Raw genomic sequence first — 27,599 nt, 5'->3', positions numbered from 1 at the left:
ACGTATTGAGCCTCCTTCAACCCAAATGTCTTACACACCACACCAAAACCCAGAAATTTAGATCTTCATTCAGAAATTTAACCATTTATTCCAAACCCCAACATCCTTGCCTCCCTCGTGCACCACAAATCATGCCATTAACCTTCATCCCAATGTTGAACCAGTTAACGTGATGCCCTATCGCTATCCTTACTTCCAGAAACAAGAGATTGAGTCACAGGTGGAATTAATGTTGAAGAACGGAGTGATCCGTCCAAGTATGAACCCCTTCTCCTCTCCGGTGTTGCTTGTGAAGAAACGCGACAGGTCCTGGCGTTTTTGTGTAGACTATCGTGCATTAAATGCCATCACCATCAGGGACATGTTTCCGATTCCAAAAGTGGATGAGTTGTTGGACGAATTGGGTGGGGCTCAATGGTTCTCGAAGCTCGACTTGCTTCAGGACTATCACCAAATTTTGATGAACGAAGCTAACATCAGTAAAACGACATTCCACACTCATCATGGGCATTATGAATTTCGCGTAATGCCCTTTGGACTGTGCAATGCTCTGTCCTCCTTCCAAGCAATGATGAATGAAACCTTACGGCCTTTCCTCTGGAGGAGGGTCAATTTTTCCTCAAAAGGTCCAAGTGTTCGTTTTCCCAATCCTAGATTGAGTACCTGGGTCATTTGGTCTCGAATCGAGGAGTGGAACCTGTACCCGACAAGGTCAGAGCAATCCACCAATGGCCAACACCTCGAAGCTTTAGAACTCTTCACGGGTTCCTTGGTCTCGTTGGATTTTATTGCCACTTTATCAAAGGTTATGCCACTCTAGCGGCTCCCCTGACTAATGCTTTGACACAACCTCACTTGGTTTGGTTCCCAGAAGCAGAAACCGCCTTTCAAAAGCTCAAATGTGTCGTGAGTACAACGCTAGTATTGCAACTTCTTAATTTTCTTATTCCATTCACGATGGAAACTAATGCGTCAGGCGTTGGAATGGGCGCGGTGCTATCTCAGTTGGGTCACCCTCTCGCATTTTTTAGCAAACAATTTTGCCCTAAGCCTCATCTAGCTTCAGCTTATGTCCGTGAGTTAGCTGCCATCACGACTGCCATCAAGAAATGGAGGCAGTATTTGTTGGGCCACGCTTTCGTAATCCTCACGGACCACTGTAGTTTGAAGGAACTAATGAGCCAAACCATTTAGACTCCAGAGCAGCAGACATACCTCACTCGACTTATGGGGTATGATTATACTATACACTACCGAACATGCAAGACTAGTACAGTCGCCGATGCGCTATCATGAATTCCAGAGGAGACACACGCTTCCTTATTGGTCCATCCTGAGTTCATTGCTCTCAAACAGGCCTTGCAAGATAATCCGACAAGTAAGCCTGATTATGTTGTCGTTAGAATTTAATTTTGTACAACAATCGTATCTGGCTTCCCTCTAGACTCGACTTTATCCATACTCTATTATTGGAATTTCACACCACACCCATGGGAGGACACATGGGTATCAAAAAGACACTAGCGTTTTGGGGAAGAATTTTACTTGGTCGAGTATGCGTGAAGATGTTCAAAAATTCATTGAGTCATGTCATGACTGTCAACATACAAAGTATAAAGTAAGGAAGCCGGTGTGCCTACTTTGCCCATTGCCAGTGCCCTTACGACAGTGGGAAGACCTATCATTAGATTCATTGTGGGTCTCCCACCTTATCGGGGGCACACTACCATTCTCATGGTCGTTGACAAATTTTCAAAGGGGGTTCACCTGGGTATGTTACCTCCCAATTATACAGCGCACATTGTTGCCTTGTTGTTTCTGGAAATGGTGGGGAAACTCCACGGCATGCCTCGCAGTTTGGTGTCCGATAGAGACCCACTGTTCGTCAATTGCTTCTGGCAGGAGCTCTTTCATCTGAGTGGTACGTGACTGTGCATGAGTTCAGCTTACCATCCTCAAATGGATGTCCAGATGGAGGTCATCAACAGAGTAGTGGAGCAGTACTTACGCGCTTTTGTTCATTCGAGACCAACCACTTGGGGAAAATTCCTGATGTGGGCCGAATGGTCCTACAACACTTCAATTCACTCCGCAACTGGTGTCTCTCCATTCGAAATAACATTTGGCCGAAAACCACCCAACATTCCTCAATACATCACAGGATCGGCTCAGGTAATTGCGGTGGATGAGTTATTGATTAACAGAGAGATAGTCTTCGCTAGTTTGCAGAAGAAGCTTTTGAAATCTCAAGCACGCATGAAGAGTCTAGCAGATACCCACAGAAGGGAGGTCCACTTTGAAGTTGGACAGTGGGTCATGGTCCAACTTCAACCCCACCGTCAACTTTCTACGACGCAAGCTTCGTACTCCAAATTGGCCAAAAGATTTTATGGCCCATTTCAAATCCTTTCTCATATTGGCAAAGTGGCTTACAAATTACAACTTCCTAAAGGCTCTCGCATCCACCCAGTTTTTCATTGCTCAGTACTTAAACCATTTCACCAATCTCCCTCAGCCACCAACATACATTACCTTCTCAGACCAGAGACCAGCAACCTGTCATTTCACCTTTTGCAATTCTGAGTACTCGCTAGGATGTTATCAGGGATGAAACTCGTTTAATGGTCATTGTCCAATAGGAGGGTCTTCATCCAGATGAAACTTCTTGGGAAGACTAGGCCAATTTAAAGGAAGCTTACCACCTTGAGGACAAGGTGTTGCTTGATGGGGTAGGAAATGATGGGCCCAAGTTCAATGATCAGGTGAGTACAAGGCCCAAAAGAGTAATCACCACCCTAAGGCACTTAAGAGATTACGTTTGATTAGCAGGGCAATATGTTGGCTTGTCTGTCAGTAATAGAGTATTATGTTAGTGCTTGCTGTAGTGGGGTAATACAAGTTTGTTATTCTGTTTGTGGGATATCTTCGAATTGGTTGAGTTTGTTACAATTGCACTATATATGTACCCCTTAGTGAAAGGAATAAAGTAAGCAGATATTTGGCAATTTCTCCTTTACCTTGGTTCTAGTATTGCTTTTTATCATTTCTGTCTCAAACGCATAAGAACCTATGAGAATTTCTAATGATATGCCCATAAGCTATTTTGAGCTTATTTCAACAACTCTCTAATAAAATAACTTAATAAAACAACTTACAACTTAAATGAAAACAGCCTAACCCTATTTTATCTTTGATTATAAAAACAACTTATACATAATCTTTTATAACATAAGCAATTATTCAATAAGCACTTAATTAAGCGATTTACCCAAACACATCCTTAAAGCATGTGTCAATTGCAAATGATCATATAAGATGTGCAAATATCAATCCAAAGAAAAGCATTGCTACAGGAGCATGAAAGATCTGCAGCAAACATTGCTGCAAAAGCATACAAGAACATCTGCATGCATGGCATTGAGAATATACTTACTATAGGGCGAAATATTTTTCCTTCCACCCCCATTTTGAAGAAGTATTCTGCAGCTGAGGCAAGCTTAGGAACCTGTTACATAATATCCTATTCTCACCATGAATTAGAACTGATTTTTAAGCAGCAAATGACTCAGGACTGAGCGATTCAATGCATAGAATAGAAAGTAAATGAAGAACAATCTGATACCTCAACAGCTACCATTGCTCACAGCTTGTTACTAAGAAGTTATGAAGTACCGACACTGACACGGACACCGGACACGACACGGAACGGAGACACCTCACCTCTTGAAAAAGTTAATGGGATGCTGATTTACTTGTCAATGTCGGTGTCATGTCGGACACGGACACGGACACATGTTGGACATCCGAACACGACAAGGGGATGGGGTATCTGTGCTTCATAGCTAAGAAGTGACAGTTCATCAGCAACCGGTGAAAATGGATCATGTTCATCCTGAGAACAATACATACAGCATAATGGAGAATTAGGCATAGATAAATAACTGAAAAATGCATACAAGAGTCTTCAATGAAATCTTTTACTTTATTATGGATGTGTTTGATTGTGTTTATCTTTTTCAGTTTTTAAAAGTTATTTCATAAAACAGTTTTCAAAAACTAATTTGTAGAGAATAGGAATAGAGGAAGACGTGAAAGTAGGTAAAAATAATAACATGTCTGGATACACGCCCAAACAAAATAATCCATGTCTAAACTGATGCTTCCCTTCGTAGCTTCTGCATTTTTAATCGTATTTGCACGAAAATTTGATAGGGTGTGCCTCCCTATTAAGGAAGTCTACGTGAGAAGGAAGGCAAACAAGAGTTAGACAATCATTATCTTTATCTTATTAGGAGATTATTATCTTTACCTTTTTAGGAGATCATTATCTTTTCTGTTACTAGGCCATTCTTAAATTTATCTTTTCTATTATTGTTTCTCTTATTTCTTTACTCGAATTACCTGGGTTGTATTGTTTCACTTATTTCTTTATCATCTATGATAAATCAGTTGAGCTCTTTCTTCTTTGTTTCTTGTTCGGTTTCTATAAAAAATATTTGATTATGTGCACTTTTTATGGGAAAACAAACTGTTAGGAATCAAGAATTGAAATGAGAAAGAAAAAAATGATTTTATTGACTAGTAAAAAAAGAACAAAAAATAGAATAGAAAAACTCTCGTCCTAGAATTTCTCCTTCACAAAAACTAATGCTCAATTTACGAATGATAAGATCTCCCTTTCTTCTATCCTTCTTCCCCTATTTATATCTAGTAAATCTCTCTAACTAAGTAACCTCTTAACTAACTAATCAATATCCTAACTAGAGTAACTAACTTATCAATAGTCTAACTATGTTAACTAATTTTTTCTTATCCTTATATCCTAACACAAACACACATTAAGAGTAATAGAAAACTAAAAATAGAGAACCAAAACAACTAAAACATGTTTTGGTTTTTTTAATTTTAAAAAGTAAATAAGAGATAATACTTTTGAAAACAGTTTTAAAAAACTACCGTTACCAAACAAGTTTTAATGTTTTTAAGAATAGGAAACGAATAGCCCTAAATCTATCAGTACTAGTCAAAAACAAAAAGGTTCAAGTTGTTCCTGAAAATAGTTCAGAAATAACTAGATGGATAAATAATGAAATTTGTATTCATTATAATCATAGTTGTTAATCACACACTACAACGCTGCTATTGCATAGCAGCCCTAGCTAGGCCGTAACCAATTTCATATTGTGTCACATTTTCATGTTGTGGCTATCATGACCTCTACTATAGCACTGTAAATTGTGTGATTTCAGAGAACTAGTGGGTGCAACTTTGATCAATGGTTGAAAACCTCTTGTTTACCCCCACAATACTGTATCGCTTAAGGTTTATTTTGTTTACCCATTATTCTCTAGTACCATCTCCAGCCATTTCTGATATTTCCCAGCACCTTCCTGATGTTTCCAGCCATGCTATGTTCTCTGGCACTGTGTCCCTTGTTCTGTGCTGCTGTTTCTGGCCAGTTCACTCTCTCTCTGTTCTTTGCTCTCTCTCGGAGACTGTTCTGCCTTGTATTTTGTTGCAGTAATCTTCTCTTACACAGCTCTATGATTTCATCTCTATTAGAGAGGAATCAAATCACACCACTATAAGTTAAACAAACTATTACACCATTAAATAATTTTTTATTAGATAGTTTTATCAGAAAATCTATCATTAGATTGAAATCTTATCATATAGATCATACCTACAAATTTTATATTGTTACAGTGTAACATAATGTATTAGAATGTGTGTTGTTCATGTATAGTTAGGTGTCTCTTTGAGTTAGTTAGTATGCCGGTTATATCTGTCTTTTCCATTGTACATTTGGTTAGACTTAACCATCTCTTGCACCCTATACAAAGGGACTTTTTTGTATCTCTAATTCAGAATTCAATACTAAAAGCTTTTCTCATTTCTCAATTATCTCTTCTCTCTCAACTTCTAATAATCTAAAACTTTTTAATATTCCATTGATATGCATCAAAATTGACATTATATACACTATTAAAATATATAAAAGCAGGAACTCTTTAATGACATACTTATAGCTGTTCAATTTTAATAAAATAATTTATACAAACAATCAAGGTATTTTATAGTTATAATTCAACAGTTAAATTGATCAAAATCACATTTATATAAAGTTATGACGGTGTAATAGTTGATGCAACTTATAGCACTATATCTAAATTTTCAAAATAGCAGTCATTTTGTTGGAGTAATCGAGTTTTTCAGGAACCATGATTTCAGGTATGTAAAAAATTTCCAGCTATCAAACATTTTGTTGGAGTAATCACATTAAGAATAACACAAGCTAAATAAACCCTTTAATTTTGTCATGTATGTTTATGCATAAATTAAATATTATACTTGTTGTATTAATTCTTTTGTATATTTCAAATATTTTGTTAATAAATATTATTCAATTATTCAATTCCATTAAATAAAAGTAAATATATTTAAGATAAAATTATGACATCAGTTACATAAAAAAAATCAAATAAAAATTATCATATTTTTTTAGAAACATCTAAGCCCATTTTTACATTTAAATAAAAAAATATAATCTAAATAAAAAAATGCTCAAACTCTTTCTTTATCTCGTGATTCTTACAGTAAAAAATATACTAAATCATATAAGAATTAAGTTTTTCACCAAAAAAAATATAAGAATTAAATTCAGTGTCTTAATGTTTCTTTCTTTTGCCTACGCAATGGGAGGAACCGAGGAAGCGAAAGGATCTGATCATGTTACGAAATTTACGAAAATTATATAAACTATTTTGTGTGATTTTTGCCAATTTTTATTTATTAATTTATAACTAATCAAAAACTAAAATAGAATTAACAAAATTGGATCTGTGGCGCAATGGTAGCGCGTCTGACTCCAGATCAGAAGGTTGCGTGTTCGATTCACGTCAGGTTCAATGTCCAACTTAACTTTTTTTAAAATTTGCTCTAGAAATTAAATTGTCATTATCTAACATTTTCGTTGTCAATAATTAGGAGGAATTCTAAATAACACAAACCGAATTTAACGAAAATTATATATCAACTATTTGGTGAGATTTTTATATAAAATTTATATATTTTTTAATTTATTATGTAATCAATTATATATAGTCACGTTTATTTACATTAGTAAACTATAATTATAATTTTCTTAAAATACATATAGGTATAATTTATTAATGTACCTAATATTAATTGTTAATTTGTTAATGAAAGGGATTCAAAATCCACACACTTATTTCTCATTTTTTTTCTAATATAAAATAATTTAAAATACTTCTATCCTGTTATAATTTGTCATGTCATGTATGATAAATTTATTAATTTTTATAATAATTATTATAAAATTCATATAATCAAGGATTTGTAATTAGAGGAGAGTGTAAAATTATTTTACATTATGAGTACATAATCATTAAACTCTTAGTAAAATTTAATGTTTTTTCCTTTTTTTATCTTTACTATTTATTTTTTATATTGTTTTTCGTTTTATATTTAATTTTTATTTGTTAATTTTTTTTATCAAAATGTTGTAGCTACAAATTTAGTTGATTTTATATTATTTATGTTTTTTTAAATATCTCTCTCTCTCTCTCTCTCTCTCTCTTTTATTTTTTTTTCTGTTTTTTGTTGATATTTTATTAGGAATATATTTCTTTGTTTTTTTATTTCAGATTCTTTTTTAATTTATTAGGAGATTTGTTCTTTTTTTAGTTCTTAGGTATGTTTTAGAAATAAAAAATTATATATAGAAAGATTTGGGGAACTTTTTTTTTTGTTTTAAAACAATGAACTAGTAGCAAAAATAGTTGATTTTACATTTCAGTATTTTTTTTTCAATGTTTTTTCTTTTATGTTATGCTAGACCCTTTTTTTATTTTTTCTGTTACATTTTAGTTCTGAAGTACGTTTTAGAAATAAATAAAAAATAGTATGATGTAGTGATTTTTTTTAGTTATTTGTACCTTTATTGTTAATTTTTTTTTATTGTTATTGTGTTTTATGTTTAGTTTTTATTTGTTAATTTTTATGGAATGTTGTAGCTACAAATTTAGTTGATTTTTTATGTTTTTTTATGGAATCTCTTTTTTCATTTTTTCTGTCTTTTACATTTCATTAGAAAAATGTAGTAGGAAAATATTTCTTTGTTTTTTATTTCTGATTTTTTTAATTTATTAGGACATTTGCTCTTTTTTATGTTTTAATAAAAAAATTATTTCTTAGTTATGTTTTAGAACTATTTTTTTTTTGTTTTAAAACCATTTACCAGTAGCAAAAAATATAGTTGATATTATATTTCAGTATTTTTTCAATTTGTTTTTTTTTTATGTTTTGCTAGCGCCTTTTTTTATTTTTTTCTGTTACATTTTATTTCTTAAGTATGTTCTAGAAATTAAAAAATTATAGTAGAATGCAAGGAATTATTATTTTTAGTTTTTTGCACCTTTACGATTTATATTTTTGAATTTATCTATGTTTAAATGTAGGATTTGTTATATTTGGGAATTATGGCAGAAGTTCCAATAATGCATCCTGGTCCACGAGATGAGTCGCTATTACGTTTCCAATAGATGCATGTGTCGAAGGCTGTCTAGAATGAGAAAGAAGATTGAGTCTTCTGATCTAAGCGAGCCCAATGCCAATAGGGTCAAGGTCGTCAAGGGCAGCAGGTTGAACAACAATTTGAAGATGTAGTGGTTTTATTAGTTCAAATAAGGGATTTGTTGTCACAAGCTAGATTAATTTCTGTTGCACAAATCCCTTTTTCTTTATGATAACCACTTCATGTCGGCATTGGTTGAGCATTGGCGACCAGAGACACACTTTTCACATGCCAATTGGTGAGTGCTCCATCACATTGCAGGATGAGAGAATTTTGTTAAGGTTACCTGTAGACGGTGAAGCTGTTATTGGCCGTGGTTGTCCTAACTGGGGGCAATTATGCGAACAGTTCTTGGAAGTTAGACCAACTTATCCTGACATAAAGGGGAGTAGGGTGAAGTTGAGTTGGCTCAAAAAACATTTTAACAACGTCAAGGAACATGCCCACAGCCAATTGCAATTGGAGCACTTTACACGTGCTTACATATTACATTTGTTTGGAGGATGGCTTTTTTCTGACCATTCAGGGATATACGCATCGCTAAGGTATCTCCCATTGCTTGAAGATTTTCAACGTTGTGGGGGTATAGTTGGGGATTTGTTGTGCTAAGTTATCTTTATCACGAGTTGTGTAAGGCGACTCATTATGAAGTTATGGAGATGGGTGAGGCGTGTTTGTTGGTGCAACTGTGGGCTTGAGAAAGATTTCCTTTTATGGCACTTTTGTGGAGTGCATGGCATCAATCAAACCGTGTCCTTTGCCAATTTAAAATGCAACAACATATTCTGGCTCCACCACTTCACCAGGAGAACCTTCATGGTGTCACTCCAAAAGGAAAGAACACAAAAGATTGGGCGCATGTCCACTGAGTCTGGCTAGATATTTGGAATGCAAGACACCAAACAAGTGTATTCTGCTGATGAGGTTGATGGTGTTACACTACACTTGTCAAGTAATGCAGAATACATGGTATGGCACCAGACCAGAACTCGACAAATTAGAAAGGAATGAGCAAGATCAGGTTTTGCAGTAAGTAACATACTAATTAGTTAATTATTTCTATTATTTTTTGAACTATTTTGACTAGTTATTTTCTTAAAGTTTAAGCCTTCCATTTTTTGGGTTTTTTTAGGCTGATGCGGCAAAGAGAGTGTATCATATGGCGACACTACAACACTGGCAACCAAAAGCAACTTATGAAATAAGAAGTGGTGCCGCAAGTGTCTTCGAGGGCCTAAATGAAATGGATCACATAACTATGCCAACACAACAAGCTCCTCCATCTACCCAACATTTTCCATAAATCGGTCATAAGGAAGTGTTGGTAGTTAATTAGATGATAGTTGATAGTTTTAGAGAATTGTTTTAGAAAGAAGGTTATGTCATTGATTTCTTGAATGATTAATTACAACATACCAATTGCCTATTTATAGGCTCAAGTCACCAACCTCTCAATGGTGGTGAATGTTTCTACATTACTTTAGGTCTTTCTAGAGTTTTCATGATAGATTAGTATCATGATAGTTCTAGATTCTTCTATCTTATACATATACTTATAGTTCTAGATTGTTCTACCATATTCATACACATTATAGTTCTAGATTGTTCTACCATATTCATACACACTATAGTTCTAGGATATTCTACCATTTTCATATATATTATATTTAAGAATATTCTAGAAATTTGTAGCAATTTCAACACTCCTCATTGATGCAAATTTCTGTGACTCCGAGCATAGCTCGTAATTCTTCAAATCTTGGTCTCGGCAACGCCTTCGTGAATATGTCTGCAATTTGATCTTCTGTTCTGCAGTAGTCGAGTTTGATCTCTTTAGTTGCTTCAGCTTCTCTGATAAAGTGATACTTGATTGCTATGTGTTTTGTTCTGTTGTGCTGAATTGGATTCTTCGCCATTGCAATTGCTGATTTGTTGTCGCAGTTGATTTTAGTAGGCTCATCTTGTTTTTCTCCCATGTCTTCAAGTATCCTACGAAGCCATATAGCTTGACTCGTTGCTTCAGCGGCTGCCACATACTCTGCTTCTGCTGTTGATTGTGCTACTGTAGATTGCTTCTTCAATGCCCAAGAGAACATTCCCGATCCTAGTGAGAAAGCATAGCCAAAGGTACTCTTCATGTCATCTGCCGAACCTGCCCAATCATTGTCGGTGTAGCCAAGTAATTCTGAGTTGGTTTCGGTAGTATACCATATATCGAACTCTTTTGTTCCTTGTAGATACCTCAAAATTCTTTTTCCGGCTCCAAAGTGTATTTGACTTGGGCTTTGCATGAATCTTGATAGAAGACTTGTAGCATACATTATGTCAGGTCGTGTAGCTTGAGATTTGATGCAAAGTGTAGGCTCACTCTTGCTCCTCTTGAATCCTTGATCCATGAAATACTGATCGATTATGCTATACCATGCTCGAGGTGTTTGCTTCAAACCGTAGAGTGCTTTTCTTAGTCTTAACACTTTGCTTTCTTTGCCTTCAGACACGAATCCTTGTGGTTGCTCCACATAGATTTCTTCTTCAAGTATGCCATTAAGGAAGGCAGATTTGACATCTAGTTAATGGATACTCCATCCTTTTTGTGACGCAAAAGCTATTAGAGCTCTTATGGTATCAAGACGAGCTACTGGTGCAAATGTCTCATTGTAGTCAATTCTGGGTTGCTGTGAGTAACCCTTAGCTACTAGCCTCGCCTTGTGTTTCTGTATGGTGCCATCAGGGTTGAGGTTTGTCTTATAGACCCACTTAACCCCAATGATATCTTTTCCATGGGGACAATTTACTAACTCCTATGTGTTGTTTTTCTTGATCATTTGTATCTCTTCTTCCATTGCATTGACCCATACTTCCTGCTTTGACGCTTCTTCAATGCTTCCAGGTTCAAGTATGGCCAAGTTACAGGTTTCATATATGTCCACCAAAGATCTTACTCGTCTTGGAGTAGACTCTGGTGATGATAGTTCTTGATCTTGTTGTTGTGGTGGAGGTGAAGGTGGTTCACCTGGGTCTTCTTCCTCAGCTTCTTGAGGTAGTTGAGCGGGTATAAGAACATTCTTCTCCACTTTTTCTTCATCCCAATTCCAAGAAGCGTACTCACAACTTCAACATCTCGACTGATGATGAGTTTCTTAGTTTGCAAGTTGTAGACACGGTAGCCCTTAGAGATATTGCTATGCCCAAGGAAGATATCTCGTATAGTCTTGTCTTCAAGCTTGTGCCTCTTCACGTCTGGAATATGAATGTAGCATATAGATCCAAAAACCCTTAGGTGCCTTGCTGATGGCTTGTTCCCGTTCCAAGCTTCAATTGGAGTCTTGTCTTTTACAGACTTAGTTGGACATCTGTCGAGTATGTAAACAACAGTGTAGACTGCTTCAGTCCAGAATGTGTTAGGTAGTCCCTTCTCCTTGAGCATCGATCTAGCCATTTCCATAATTATGCGATTCTTTCTCTCGGACACTTCATTTTGTTGAGGAAAATATGTGACTGTAAGTTGTCGCTCAATGCCTTCATCCTCATAAAATCTTTCAAACTCGCGAGAGGTGTACTCTTTGCCGCGATCACTTCTTAGTACCTTTATCCATTTTCCACTTTGATTTTCAGCAAGGGCCTTGAACTTTTTGAATACTCCAAAGACTTCTGATTTTTCTTTTAGAAAATATACCCATGTCATTCTAGAGAAGTCATCAATGAAGAGTATGAAGTACATATTGTTCTCATGTGATGGCATCCTCATTGGTCCACAGACGTCCGTATGTATCAGCTCCAATAGATCTTTCACTCTCCATGCTTCGCTTATTGAGAAAGGAAATCGGTTTTGCTTACCAAGGAGACATCCTTCACACACTTCATTGTTCTCCTTTATGCTTGGAAGATCTCTTATCATGTTCTTCTTATGTAACAACTTCAAGGCATGTGTGTTGAAGTGACCAAATCTTCGATGCCATAACCATGAATCATCAACTTGTACCCTCATGGCAATGTTTGTTGCATATTTTAAATTTAGAGGGAAGCTTCTATTGCTCTTATTCATCTTTACTTGGGCTATCTCAGACATTTTATTTTTGTTGTCTAAAATTTTGCATACACCTCTTTCAAAGTGAAGTGTGTAGCCTCTCTCCATCATTTGGCCAATGCTTAGAAGATTTTCTTTTAGGCTGGGAACTAGTAAGACATCATGGATGAGTCGCGTACCTTTATCTGTCTCCACCATGACAGTGCCTTTGCCTTTTGATTCAACCACACTTCTATTTCCCAGTCGAACTTTGACTTTGACAGACTCGTCAATGCTTTTGAAAATAGTCTCATCCTTGGCCATGTGATTGCTACATCCACTATCCAAGTACCAGCTTCCTCCTTTTTTTTTATTGAGTCTTGAGTGGCATAGAACATACATTGTTCTTGATCATGCTCCTCTGCGATATTAGCTTGATGCCTATTTTTGTTGCGACAATTTTTCTCTACGTGCCTGAACTTCTTGCAATGGTTGCATTGTGGCATATTACGGAACCAACAATTTTTCTCTGCGTGGCCTTGCCTTTTGCATATATTGCATGGAGGATTTTTATGTGTTTTGTTCTTAAGGAAATTCCTAAAACCTTCTTTTCTTCTGGAAGTTTCTCCATAATTTTTCTTTCCTCCATTTTCTTTGTTTTGGGGCTGAAATTTAAACTTTGATTGGAAGGCATTTTCAAGTGTATCTTCTTTATGCCTATACAGTCTTTGCTCATATGGTTCAAGAGAGCCCACAAGTTCTGTCTCTGATAGAGTGGATAGATCTTTGGTTTCCTCAATCATTGTCACGATTGGGTCAAAATTTTGGGGCATAGTAATTAGAATTTTCTCAACAATTTTCTTGTCAAGAATATCTTCCCCAAAAGCTCTCATTTGATTAACTATTTCTTTAACTTTAGAATAGTAATCTTTAACTGTCTCAGACTCCTTCATCTTCAATAGTTCAAAATCTCTTCTTAGAGATTGAATTTTAACGGCACGTACCTTAACACTTCCTTGAAACTCCTCCTGCAATGTGTTCCACGCTTCTTTGGCAGTCTTAGCTCTCATAATTCTTGGGAAAATTGGATCAGTCACCGCTTGTTGCAAGGTGAACAACGCCTTTGAATTTTTCTGTTTATTTTTCTTCAACTCTTTTTCTTGAGATGCATTAAGAGCTGAAGTATCCGCGGGAACGGTGAAGCCTTCTTCAACTATGTCCCATAAATCTTGAGATGGAAAATATGTTTCCATTTTAACACGCTAGAAATCATAATTTTCACCATTAAAGATAGGGACAGAAATAGTTGACGATTGAGTAGTGTTATCCATAGCTTAGAAAAAAATATTATTGGAGTAGGTTAATAGTACAAAGGAAATTTTTGAAGTAGTTGGGAGGATTTTGGAATGGTAGATAGGTAATATAACTACGCCCAATGTATGACCAAACGTAGCTCTGATACCACTGTTGGTAGTTAATTAGATGATAGTTGATAGTTTTAGAGAATTATTTTAGAAAGAAGGTTATGTCATTGATTTCTTGGATGATTAACTACAACATACCAATTACCTATTTATAGGCTCAAGTCACCAACCTCTCAATGGTGGTGAATGTTTCTACATTACTTTAGGTCTTTCTAGAGTTTTCATGATAGATTAGTATCATGATAGTTCTAGATTCTTCTATCTTATACATACACTTATAGTTCTAGATTGTTCTACCATATTCATACACATTATAGTTCTAGATTGTTCTACCATATTCATACACACTATAGTTCTAGGATATTCTACCATTTTCATACATATTATATTTAAGAATATTCTAGAAATTTGTAGCAATTTCAACAGGAAGGATGTAGACTACATTGTCCGGGAAGAGTCGTTGAGCACCACACTTAGGAGTTCCCTCCGCCACTGGCTCAACCCATTGATGGGACTTTATTGTGACTCCATCTCAGCCCTTCTGAAATTTCACTCATTTCACGTACAACTTCCAGCATCAGTTGTCAAGTTCGTAATCACATGATGAATTTTATGTTTCACAACCATTTGTTCCTTAAGCTTCTATGACATATCCCTTCTTGGATTTCACCCTCTAGCTTATGATCTTAACATGATGACTCCTAATGCCCCACCACCCTTCCATACAAACTAGGATCAGTCACCCAACATTTTCTCCCCAATCTTGATGTTTCCCACAGTTGGTCCCTCACAACCATATCAAGAAAGGGCACAAGATTTGGCTATGCTATTGACTTGAACCGTGTGTATTCCGTTGATGATGAATAGTCATTTTTATTTCTGTCTTTGTTTATCAAACAATGTTTATTTGTGTTTGTCAACTATGATTATTTGCACATGTAATTATGATGAACGAACTTTGTTTCTATCAGCTAACTCATATTACGTATTTATAATAATTGCTTAAACAATTTTTTTGGGCTCATTTTATATTGATTTTGAGACCGTTTCTAGCACGGATGGTACCATTGGATAGACCAATGTAAAAACGAAGGGAATCATCATCATTTTATGGAAAAACAACGCATTTTAACATAAATAAATTACCCACAACACACCTACTTGAAACTATTTTTTTCTAAAGTAAGAATTTTTTTGGGCTCATTTTATACTGATTTTGACGATCACTTGATACAATAGATTTGATTTTCTTCTAAATGCACTTATTTCAACTTTGTCCCCTCCATTGATATAACACAACAACCTTTTGGAGACATTGACATAAATACAATTTCCACAATTCCATGGTACACCCCTCCTTGGGATCAATTTTTACATCTTGTTGAAAAAACCTTTCGTTGTTATTGTTTTCAATGTATAATGTGTACAAAGAAAGAACCATCAATTTAGAGGTGAGTGGGAGGAGAATTAGTTAAATCATACTTAAATTTAATTGTTCTATGTAACCTAACATAGTACAATTATATTCAAACTTAACCTGAGATAATACAATTAAATACATACTAATTATAATGATAAATTGTAAGGGATCCGACTGTATATAGGAACCCCAAAAATTTGTAACATTTGATCATAGCAATGAATACAACTAACCATTTTGAAATTTTTGTCTTCTTCATTTACGTTATTCACCTATTTATAAACGATAAACGCTGAAAAAGATAACACAAGTGACACCACTCAGAGATATACTACCCAGGTGGTGCCACCCAAAGATTTGTTACCCCTTAAAATATTATTTTAAGGGGTCTCATAAGAAGTAAGCCTACATACTTGTATTGGTGGCACCAACCAGCTAGTTGCTACCATGGTGGCGCCACCCAATCCCTTGTTACCCCCTGAAAATATTCTTAAGGGCTCGTGGGAAGCATAGCTTATGAACAACCTTTTATTTTCTTGCTTACTCGTATAATAACCTTTTATTTTCTTGGGTTGTGAAATAGAAAAGAACCTAAACTTTAATAATAAGAAAATAAACCTTTAAAATAAGTAATTTTAAACTTATAATAAGTAATTTCTAGCCTTTTTTTAACTTATAATAAGTAATTTAAAAATAAACCTTTTTTCAATTATTTTTTTAACAAATAAGTTTAAAAAAATTGACTCATAAGCTAATAGCTTTTTATTTTCAATTTTATCTTTACTATTTTATTTGAAATTTTGCATAACCCATTTATTTAATTTAAAAACCCTTTTGTCTTGTTTTTTTTTTTTGTCTAGAAAAATCATCTTATCTAATTTAACATTATTACACCCACATGACAGTAAATTGTCATCACTGCATCATTATTTAAGGTTATTAACTCTTTGAATCATAACAACTTTACAATTATTTATTGAATCATATAATTTATAAAGTATTTAAATGCTAAATATGATTTTAAACAATATAATTCTAGTAAACTTTATTTAATTCAATTCTAAGAAATGAAATTAAAAAATTGTTAATTTCATGATATTGTGTCATTTTCAATTAAAAAAACAAACACTTTTCTTAAACTTTCCTACATTTGAAGTTGATATGAAACATATGACACCTTTTTAATACTAAAAATTATAAAAACATTTGAAATAAACTGGAGTTACGCAAATAGAATAAAAACTAATTTTGGTATTTCTATGTCAACCTCCAAGAACTAACCAATGATTGTCTTGTCATATATAATGCCTTGGTGGTGGACTCGAGCTACACAAATCTTTTATTAATTCTTTAATGGTCTTTGGAGGGCGTGACAATTTAGCATATAACTCTCTATTGGTCCCTTGCTTTGATACTGGTTGTATTTTGATAACATGTATTCCACATAGTTGGCATATTTTAACTCATGTGAATCATAATGAACAACAACATGTTGAAATTCAAAAGGACATTAATAGACCACCTCAGTCACGTTTTTGTCATTTGTTAGCATTAATACCTCTTTAATCTTTGTCTTCAATTGAACATAATTTGAATTTTGAAGAACACTAAAAGGGGTGGGCTGGATATAGGTGGAGTAAGTGGTTAGTTCCCATTTCATCATCGTGGTAAACAAATGTAGGTGACAAATTTCTTATGTTTTCATAGGAGGTTTTGCCTACAAAAGCCATTTATGATGGTAACTTATGAATGACTTTTGTTTTCTTTGCATGTGACTCAAATTCATTGACATATAGAAGGGTATTTATAACAAACATGGATACAACAAATTCTTTATAAGATTAATAATTTATCAATAAAATATTAATAATAATAATACAAAAAATAAGAGTATACCATTGTTATAGCCATCACAAGAGTTCACGCGTGTTGCATTTTTTTAAAATAATGTTAACAAGAACAATAAGCTATGAAAAAAAGGTTGGAGAGACATGAACAAATACCTTTTCAGGAGTAGTCTGTATTCTACTGATATGACCGAACTAGAGAAATTGCAAATGTTGAGGGACGTGAACACAATATGAGGTCATATATATAAATAATAAGTCACCCTTATGGGAAAACCTTCAAATTACCCCAAGCATCACGCATAGTATTGTTTGACGACATTAGAATTCACAGGCGAAGGTAACTCTTCACCATCCATGTTTGTGAGTATTGGTATTCCACCCGAGAAAGTCTTCTTCACCACAAAAGGTCCTTTGTAGTTCGAGGCCCATTTCCCTCGAAGATCTTTCTGAACATGTGAAACCTTCTTCAAAACAAGGTCTCCCTCATTGAATTTACGCAGCCATACCCTTTTGTCGAAAGCATTCTTCATCCTTCTCTGATACAACTGTCCATGACTCATAGTAGCCAATTTCTTCCCCTCAATAAGATTCAACTAGTCAAAATGTGCCTGGACACATTCCGATTCCTCCAACTATACTTCTGACATAACCCTCAAAGAAGGAATATCTACTTCAAAAGGGAGGATAACTTCCATCCCATATACCAACAAAAATAGGGTTGCCCCAGTGGAAATGCACATAGAAGTTCGATAACCATGCAATGCGAACAACAATATCTAGTGCCAGTCTTTGTATGTCACTATCATCTTTTGAATTATCTTCTTGATATTCTTATTGGCGGCCTCAACTACACTGTTCATCTTGGGTAGATAAGGTGTCGAATTATGGTGTTGGATCTTGAAATCCTCACACAACTCCTTCATCATCTTGATATTCAGGTTGGTGGCATTGTCAGTAATGATTTTGTTGGGCAACCTATATCTACAAATTATCTCATTTTTTATGAATCTAACCACCACATTCCTAGTCACATTAGCATATGAAGCAGCTTCAACCCATTTGGTGAAGTAATTAATGGTGACTAGGATGAAACGATGCCCATTCAGAGCTTTGGGCTTAATAGCCCCAATCACATCTATGTCCCACATTGAAAACAACCATGGTGCCGACAACATATTCAACAACACTGGCAGAGCGTTAACATTATCCGCAAAAGCTTGGCACTTATAACATTTCCTTACATGAATACAACAATCATTCTCCATTGTGAGACAATAATATCCAGCCCTTAGAATCTTTCGGGCCATGGCTTGCCCATTGGCATGGGTGCCAAAGGAGCCTTCATGCACCTCCTCCCTTAGTATCTGCTCAGTTTCGCTTGCATCCACGCACCAAAGCAACACTATATCATGGTTTCTTTTGTATAGTACATCCCCATTCAAAAGGAAGCTAGTTGTCAATCTCTGTAGTGTCCTCATACCATTCTTAGAGACCCCGGGTGGGTACTCCCTGTCTTTGATATATCTCTTGAAATCAAAATAACAAGCTTTGACATCCTTTTTTTCCTCTATCAGATAACAATGTGCAAGCTCACTGTGACATTTAATTTCTATGCGCGGCTGTTGGATCAAGTGGCCTCGAAATAATTAAGAAGGGGGGTTGAATTAATTATTACTAGACCTTTACTAATTAAAAATTACCCTTCTTAGGCTTTTACTATAATGCTAAGAAAATAAAGAACAGAGATAGAAACTTAACCAAAAGTAAAAGCGATAATTAAAGTGTACAACAGAAATTAAAGAGTGTAAGGAAGAAGAAGACAAACACAAGAGTTTTATACTGGTTCGGCAACAACCTGTGCCTACATCCAGTCCTCAAGCGACCTGCGGTCCTTGAGATTTCTTTTCAACCTTGTAAATTCCTTTACAAGCAAAGATCCACAAGGGATGTACCCTCCCTTGTTCTCTTTGAACAACCTAGTGGATGTACCCTCCACTAGAATTGATCCACAAGAGATGTACCCTCTCTTGTTCTCAATTACAACAACCCAAGTAAATGTACCCTCTACTTGTACCACAGAGGATGTACCCTCCAATGTGTTAAGACAAAGTTCTCAGGCGATTAGTCCTTTGAAACTTTGTGAATGGGGAAACAAAAGAATTCTCAGGCGGTTATTCCTTTGAAATCTTTTGTTTATGCGAAATGGAAGAATCAAAAGAATTCTCAGACTGTGTCGTTTTGAATTCTTTGACAAGGGAGGAGGGAGACAAAAGAATTTAGGCGGTTAGTCCTTCGTTCTTTTGGAAAAGGGAGAAGAGAGACACAAAAAGAATTCAGGCGGTTAGTCCTTGGCAAATTCTTTTTGGCAAAGGGAGAAGGGAATGAAAAAGATGAATAGCACACTTTTGTTTTCAAGGTTTAGAAAACCAGAAAACTTTAGAAAGCTTTTGGCAAAGGAAGAAGAAGAAGAAGAAGATGTTCAAAGAGATTCAAAGATTGTAAAGAATTGTAATAATTGTTATGAATGAATTCTTAAAATGCAAGTCAAGGTCTTGCTTTTATAGACTTTTCATGCCTGGTCAAGAAAACCATTAGAAGAGTTATAACCTTTAGAAAAACTTGAAAACCATTGGAAGAGTTACATCTTTTGATTTTTATTCAAAACTTATCACTGGTAATCGATTACCAAATCATTGTAATCGATTGCACAAAGCATTTTTGTGAAAGGATGTGACTCTTCACAATTGAATTTGAATTTCAACGTTCAAACACACTGGTAATCAATTACCAATATCTTGTAATCGATTACACCATTTTGAAATTGATTGGAACGTTGTAAATTCAGTTGAAAGCTTTTTTTTATAAAAAAAATTGCCACTGGTAATCGATTACCAGAGAGTAAAAACTCTTTGGTAAAATATTTTGTGAAAACTTCATGTGCTACTCAATGTTTTTGAAAAACTTTTTAGTACTTATCTTTAATGAGTCTTTTCTTGATTCTTGAATCTTGATCTTGATTATTCTTGATTCTTGATTCTTGACTTGAAACTTGATTCTTGAATCTTTCTCTTGATTTTTGAATTGTTCTTGACTCAATCTTAAAATCATTCTCTTGGACTTTTTGTCATCATCTTTGTTATCATCAAAACACCTTGAATCAATCTTGATTCATCATCAAGAAGCAATGAAGCTTGCTTCTACATCGGCAAGTGATGTGATCCTTACAAATTTTTGGATGATGCCACTTCCAGAGAGGGAAGATAAGTCAGGGTAGACGCCACAAGGATTACCTTGATAAGTCTAAGATTGGTTCAACAAGGAACCCAGAGAGAAGCTCTCACAAAATTTTATCAAATGCCAAAAGTCCTTTTATTGAAAACGAAAACCAGTACATATAGTGTATTTGAACAAAAAGATAGAAATAGACATGGGTCTTCAAATTAGTTTGGGCCAAAACTACAATGAAAAAATTATAAATAAAAAAATATAACATATTTGGCATGGACCTTCAAATTAGTCTGAGCCTTCAGCAACAATTTAATATTCTTGGTAGTGCCTCTGCCTCTGGGCCTTCATCCTTCTCCACTTGGACCTTGTTAAGTATGTCTACTATCATTTGTTGGAGGATATCCACTGACTGTTTGGTCCTACTCCTGATCATAGGTCCCTGTATTTGGGCAGTTTTAGGATTCTCATCAGCAAGTCCCTGTATTTGCCCGCAAAAATTAAAATAAAAAACTTAAATATATTTTTTTCATTTTTTCTATATTTTTATTTTATTTTATTTTTTGACTTTAAGATGTTTTAAATAATGTTTTAATAGTAAAAAAATACTTAAAACAATAATAAAAATCAACTAAAACACTTTAAAAATAAAAATAATTATTATTATATTTTACAAGAATTAAAATAAAATATATATTGAAACGAAAAATAAAAAATACTAAACTATAGAAGTCAAAATGTATTTAAACAATATATATATATAGTGTGTGTGTTTCTTTCCTTATCTTCGAAGTTCAAAGTGTAGGACGAGAAAGTAGACACAGCCATGTCCACTACTGGTACTGTTCTGGCTTCCACTCCAACACAAAGGTAGTAGAATCTTTCTGTCAGCTCCAATACCCTTTTGGAATCTATTGAAGCATATTCGGTTTCTCATGGTGTAACTTTGCATGCTCAGTCTTGAACTGATTTGTGATGACCAACTTCTGTTTTTAGTTTTGGATCTAGTAGTTCATGCAACTTGTCCTTTTTTTTTTTCATTTTTCTTTTGCTATGTCATCAGATTTTGTGTCACATAGTGGCTTGGAAATAAGTTTGATTATTGGAGCATCATACCCTTATGTTGCAGCAAGCTTTACTTCTCTCTCTCTCTCTCTCTCTCTCTCTCTCTCTCTCTCTCTCTCTCTCTCTCTTGTTTTAGTAAAATTACTAGGGAGAGTCTTGTGATTTTAACAAATGAAATAAGATATGTGCTCAGGTTTTTTCAAATTTTCAAGTTGTTGACTTCCTGGTTATTGCTGTCTGTTTACAAATTTAATTGATATTGTTTTCACCTATTTGGCTTATTTTCTGCAGTTATCTGCTTTTATTACTCTTACAATTATTCAAATGATTGAATTTGGGATTATTTCCAATCTTTGAGAGATTTTCTTTGTAAGAAATTTCCTCTTTCTTCACTGCTAGTTAACTATCAGATCCATATCAAATATCAATCTGTATTTGGTTCAAAATGGATTTAGGTTTGTTTTCATGTATGCTGTTAGTTCTCCCATTTTTCTTAAAGTGTTGTTTGACACCTCTGATGCTCAGATCTACTGTTTCTGAGCCAATCTTCAAACTCATTTCTAATTGAGTTTGGATTTTGTTTTCTATTACTGGAGGACTTTTTTTTTACTAATTTCTGGTTACTTTGCTTATGTGGCCATGTAGTGCAGGGTTAATTAGGACGAAAAATGATAGCACCTAAAATATGAGGTTAATAAGGATGAAAAACTACAGTACCTTATGTATGAGGGTAAAAGTAAATCGATAGTAATAAGCATAAGTTGAGCTTTCATAATAGGATGGATAAGAGTGAAGAAGATTACCTAATGCATTTTTCAAACAAGAAGAGTTGGAAGCTCTAAATGATTTGTTATGTTATGTGCTTCTATGCGAGTTGGTTAAATCCTTGTAACTAATTAACCATGATTTAGTTTCCTTGTCTGCTTTTCAGATGATTATGATATACAAACCCCTCAATTTAGAGACAAGCATTACGATGTTAAATGTAATTTATTTTAAAGCCAAATGAAACTTTCATCAGACACTTTTTGGTCTGGGTCAGTCTAATGAAGTTTCATTTTCCTGTAAAAAACTAAAAATAAATAAATAAATTGCATTCAACATCTTTTTGGTCAACAAAGGATAAAACATTTCTTGTAGAATATTGCAAGTTTCCCCAGGGGATTCTTCAAGTCAAATCTGGTTTGGGCTTGTCAAGGCTAATCTTGCAAACTGATTTTCAGTATAGTGAGGCAGCTTGCTATTTATACACAGCTAGTCTCCAAAATAATTTAGACTAAACACAACTAGAAGCCAATTTCAGCCTCATGATTTGTACAGGGGAACAACTTGATTAAATAATCTTCCATAGATATAGTATATTAAGTTATTAACACGTGTTTTACCATTCTTCCACTAATTCTGAGCCTAAGTATATTATGACAGGTTAACAAAAGTGAATAGTAAAATAAATTGATGGTATCCTTGTTTATATTTTTCTAATAATCTTATATGGTACAATGTTATTGTTATGTTTAGGATCTATATGTCATTGTCACTCTATACACCATGGTATAAAAACTGTTATGTTTGTAAATTGATCCTTCTCTTTTCTGCATATGATGTGTAGTATTTCAATGGTCAATGATATTGGAATCTTAAAGAGATTAATCATTCTTTTATTCTTTTATGCCCTGTTCATTTTTATCCACCTAGTGGGGTGAGATTTTGTCGTTGTTGTTGTATGCCAAGTTCATTTTTTATGGGAAGTTTAAGCTAGTTCCATTAAACGAGTTGTATGCATCATTTTATTACTTGCCCTATAACTTACAATTTTTTAATTTGGGCAATGGAGTTATCCATTTTCGAGCAATGTTGCTTTAATAATGGTTTAGAAATCTACATTTAGACTACTACCATTAATGGTATCATGAGTTTTCTAATGGTCCAGTGATTTCAATGTTACATATAGCACAATTTTGTGGGGGAAAGAACTATCTTTTTTACAAGAGAAAGTATCCAAGAAATATTGTCTGCTTCTGTTTTAAGTACTTTTCAGTGTTAGGAGTGATTCGCACCCTATCTTCGGTGCTCCCAAGTTCCAATTATGTGACTTCCAAGTTCTCTATTGTCTTTCTTTCAGGCTATTAGGCAAAGTGGCATTGGTTACTGGTGGAGCGTCTGGAATTGGAGAAAGCATTGTGCGCCTCTTCCATATCCATGGTGCTAAAATATGTATAGCTGATGTGCAAGACAACCTTGGAAAGCAGGTCTGTCAGTCTCTTGGTGATGAAGCAAATGTTGTTTTTGTCCATTGTGATGTTACAGTAGAGGATGATGTTTCCCATGCAGTGGACTTCACTGTGGGTAAATTTGGCACCCTTCACATCATAGTCAACAATGCCGGAATTTCTGGATCACCTTGTTCCGATATCCGCAATGCAGACTTATCAGAATTCGATAAGGTGTTTAGTGTAAATACGAAGGGAGTGTTCCACGGGATGAAACACGCTGCTCGAATTATGATCCCGAAGAAGAAGGGCTCAATCATTTCTTTATGCAGTGTAGCAAGTGCCATAGGTGGCTTAGGACCGCATGCATACACAGGGTCCAAGTATGCTGTATTGGGGCTCACAAAGAATGTTGCAGCTGAATTGGGGAAACATGCTATAAGAGTGAACTGTGTGTCACCTTATGGTGTTGCAACAGGTTTGGCCTTGGCTCATTTGCCTGAGGATGAGAGAACTGATGATGCCTTGGTCGGTTTTCGTGATTTTACTGGGAGAATGGCCAACTTGCAGGGGGTAGAATTAACTACTCACGATGTGGCTAATGCTGTGCTCTTCCTTGCAAGTGATGATGCTAAATATATAAGTGGAGAGAATCTCATGGTTGATGGAGGCTTCACAAGTGCAAATCACTCACTCCAAGTTTTTAGATGATTAATGGTATTTCATTGTTTGTTAGTTTACATAATTTGAGGCATTGCAATCCTGATGTCTAGTACAAGGGTTTTCAGTTAACATACAAAACAAAATGAAAATGCTCCTCTAAACTAGTCTTTTTTAATTTATCCTTAAATTTTAGATGGTTAGATCATATTACACTTTAAATTAAATTCGTGTGAAACTTATCTCCTTTCAACCAAGGGAACAAACTGTCTTATTCTTCTCACCCGGTCAACTCTCAGCTTGGCTAATGCAAATTTATAGTTGTCTTGTCCAAACTTGTGTGAATTAACTGTTTTGATGTGAAAGAGCTTGTGCATGGGATATTCCAAATTGATTTGAAGAGCATATGTTGGGTTGAATTGATTTGAAGAGCCAACATTTCATCCTTCAGCCTAGGGCTTAACATGGTTCAGGTCGGGGCAAGTTATAGGAAATGTAAGAGATTGATTTCAAGAGCATGTGTTGGGTTGAATTGATTATTACCAAGTTTTGGTTAGTAACCCAATTTAATCCAAACTAACTCAACAATTTTATTGAATATTGAAGGGTTGTATGGATAAACTTTTTATAAGTATTTTTAACAATTTTTTATAAGTTAAAATTAAATTATGCATATTAGCTTTTCGATGGGCTAATATGAGAAGGCTGCAAATTAACTTATATATAAACTAATTTTAGCTTAGGTAAAAAGTTTATTTCTTTTTTTTTTCTTATTTTCTTTTTCTATAAGTGTTTATGGAGAAATTTAATCCAACAAGGTCTAAGTGAGTTTACCTCTTATGTGAAAATAATTATACTATCAGTTAATAAAAAATTAATAAATTGTTGATATAACTTTTAAAATAATCATTATAAAAAAAAATTTAAGGTAATTATTATTAAAAAAGTAAATAAATTTTAAATGATATAATAAAAATCCTTCCCAGTATCATTGCTTACACTATTTATTCATATTAAATTTCATAGTACATATTTGTTTGTCTCTTGGGCTAGTAGCACTATCAAATACAAATCATCGCAAGCAAAATATAACCTTATTTAATTTTCTATAAACAAAATAGTGTTTGTAAAATCGATTGGTGAGGCAAGGTCGAATGTCAAAAATGACTTCATTGCGTTCCTCAATTGATCTAGTGGATTTACTCAACTTTAACATGTGATTACCCTACTTCAACCTTACAAACAAGTATATTAAATATGAATAATTAAGCATTTTTAGCTACATCTAGGCCCATTTCACATTTTTCTGTTCCAACCAATCAATTTCTTCTTCTCACATACTAATATTGTTGACCCTTAAATTTTAAAAGTAGTTAATCAAAATTTTCTTAAAAAATAAGAATTTAAAAAATTACTTTATAAAGGATTAGAACCATAGTCCTTGAAATAAAGAAAACAATCTTTTATCACTATATCCAAATGTTTATTTAAATATTTAGTGCAAAATATAGTAAAAATATAAATTTTATGTAAAAATAATTTAAAATTCAAAATTTATTATTTTTTAATTTATTATATTTTTTAATCTTATATATTATCTTTTAAAATATAACATATATGATTAAATCCTATTTTTAATAAATTAGAATATATATATATATATATATATATATATATATTTATATAAGTTTTTTTTGTTTTATATATTATATTTATCTTTTCAAATAATACTTGTGATTTAGTGATAATATTTTTTATTTATATTAAAATATTCATGTTATTTATTTTAATATAGATAAAAAAAAATAATGTCAATAAAATACGTACATAAATATTTAAAAAATAGAAAATACTGTCATTTTATTTTAATATAAGATATTATTAAATTTTATTTTCACATAAATTAGAATATATATATATATATATATATATATATATATAAGTTTTTTATTTTATATATTATATTTATCTTTTCTAAATAATACTTGTGATTTAGGGATAATATTTTTTTACATATATTAAGATATTCATGTTATTTATTTTAATATAGATAAAAAATAATGTCAATAAAATACATACATAAATATTTTAAAAAATAGAAAATGCTGTCATTTTATTTAATAATGTATCTTTTCTATATAATTTAATTCTTTAAAAAAATCCATACCTGATTAAATAAATTTAAAGATAAATAAAAATATTATTATAATAAATAACAATAATATCATAATATAGGTAAAAAAAATATTATCATTAAATCATATATATAAATATTAAAAAGATAATAAAATATTTTCATTTTATGAAATTATAATTCATGTCAAAAAATATATATTAAAGATAAAATTTATATTATATATTTACTTTATAAAATAAGTTTTAAATAGTGTGATAAAAATACATAAGATTATAAAAATATAATATATAAAAAAAAAATAAAGCTTATATAAGTATACATATTTTAATTTATGTAAAAATAGAATTTAATCTTATATATTATATTTTAAAATATAATATATAAGGTTATCAAAATATAATAAATTAAAAAAATTTGAATTTTAAACTATTTTCATATAAAACATATATTAATACTATATTTTTCACTAAATATTCAAATGAGCATTTGGGTATAGTGATAAAAGAGTGTATTTTTTTATTTTAAGTATCATGGTTTGAGTCCCTCCTAGAATATTTTTTAGTTTTTATTTTAAAAAAAATTACCAATCTCATATCTACCAACAGAGTTGTAATTAATATTAGATATTATATTCATATGACTTACATATTAATTTGAAAGACCGTCTATACTATTATAATAAACAAATAATATGTATTAAGGTTATCCTTTTTTTATTAGCGGAAAGGCGGGACAACTATCGTGCTTGTATGCATGTATTTCTATTGCGTTAAAATTGATATATCACATGATTTATTTTATTATGCAGTCACATCTATCTTAATTTTAGTTTAGTATGCTTTCTTAATGCATGTTATATATTTAGATTTTTGTACTTGTTATGCCTTTTTTCGTAATTCAATGTTTTTTTTTTTTACATTGTATGCAATCCTACCGTAGTAGTACAAAGAAATAAACAATATGATTGATATATTACACTAATTATTTTCAGCACAATAAAAATGCG

At 33.3% G+C, this 27,599-nt stretch overlaps 1 protein-coding gene and 1 non-coding gene across 2 annotated transcripts; both read left to right on the top strand.

Moving 5' to 3' along the window:
* Window positions 1–6,836: 6,836 nt before the first annotated feature.
* TRNAW-CCA lies at window positions 6,837–6,908 on the top strand. Its single transcript has one exon. It is a non-coding gene; the product is annotated as a tRNA-Trp (tRNA).
* A 14,394-nt stretch (window positions 6,909–21,302) lies between these two features.
* LOC114376976 (xanthoxin dehydrogenase-like) lies at window positions 21,303–24,791 on the top strand. The gene is made up of 2 exons (XM_028335323.1): window positions 21,303–21,391; window positions 23,709–24,791. Exons 1-2 carry the CDS (start codon window positions 21,348–21,350, stop codon window positions 24,505–24,507), a joined length of 843 nt encoding a protein of 280 aa, XP_028191124.1. The 5' UTR covers window positions 21,303–21,347; the 3' UTR covers window positions 24,508–24,791.
* The last annotated feature ends 2,808 nt before the right edge of the window (window positions 24,792–27,599 follow it).

The sequence above is a fragment of the Glycine soja genome, chromosome 11 (assembly GCF_004193775.1).
Source record: "Glycine soja cultivar W05 chromosome 11, ASM419377v2, whole genome shotgun sequence".
Classification (NCBI taxonomy): Eukaryota; Viridiplantae; Streptophyta; class Magnoliopsida; order Fabales; family Fabaceae; genus Glycine; species Glycine soja.
The sequence above is the reverse complement of the archived record's forward strand: the minus strand, read 5'-3'. Positions and strand labels throughout refer to the sequence as shown.

Coding starts and splice junctions, on each gene's coding strand:
- LOC114376976 (XM_028335323.1), top strand. CDS start 21,348: ATGTCCACTACTGGTACTGTTCTGGCTTCCACTCCAACACAAAG. Junction 21,392..23,708: donor GCTTCCACTCCAACACAAAG/GTAGTAGAATCT, acceptor TCTTTCTTTCAG/GCTATTAGGCAAAGTGGCAT.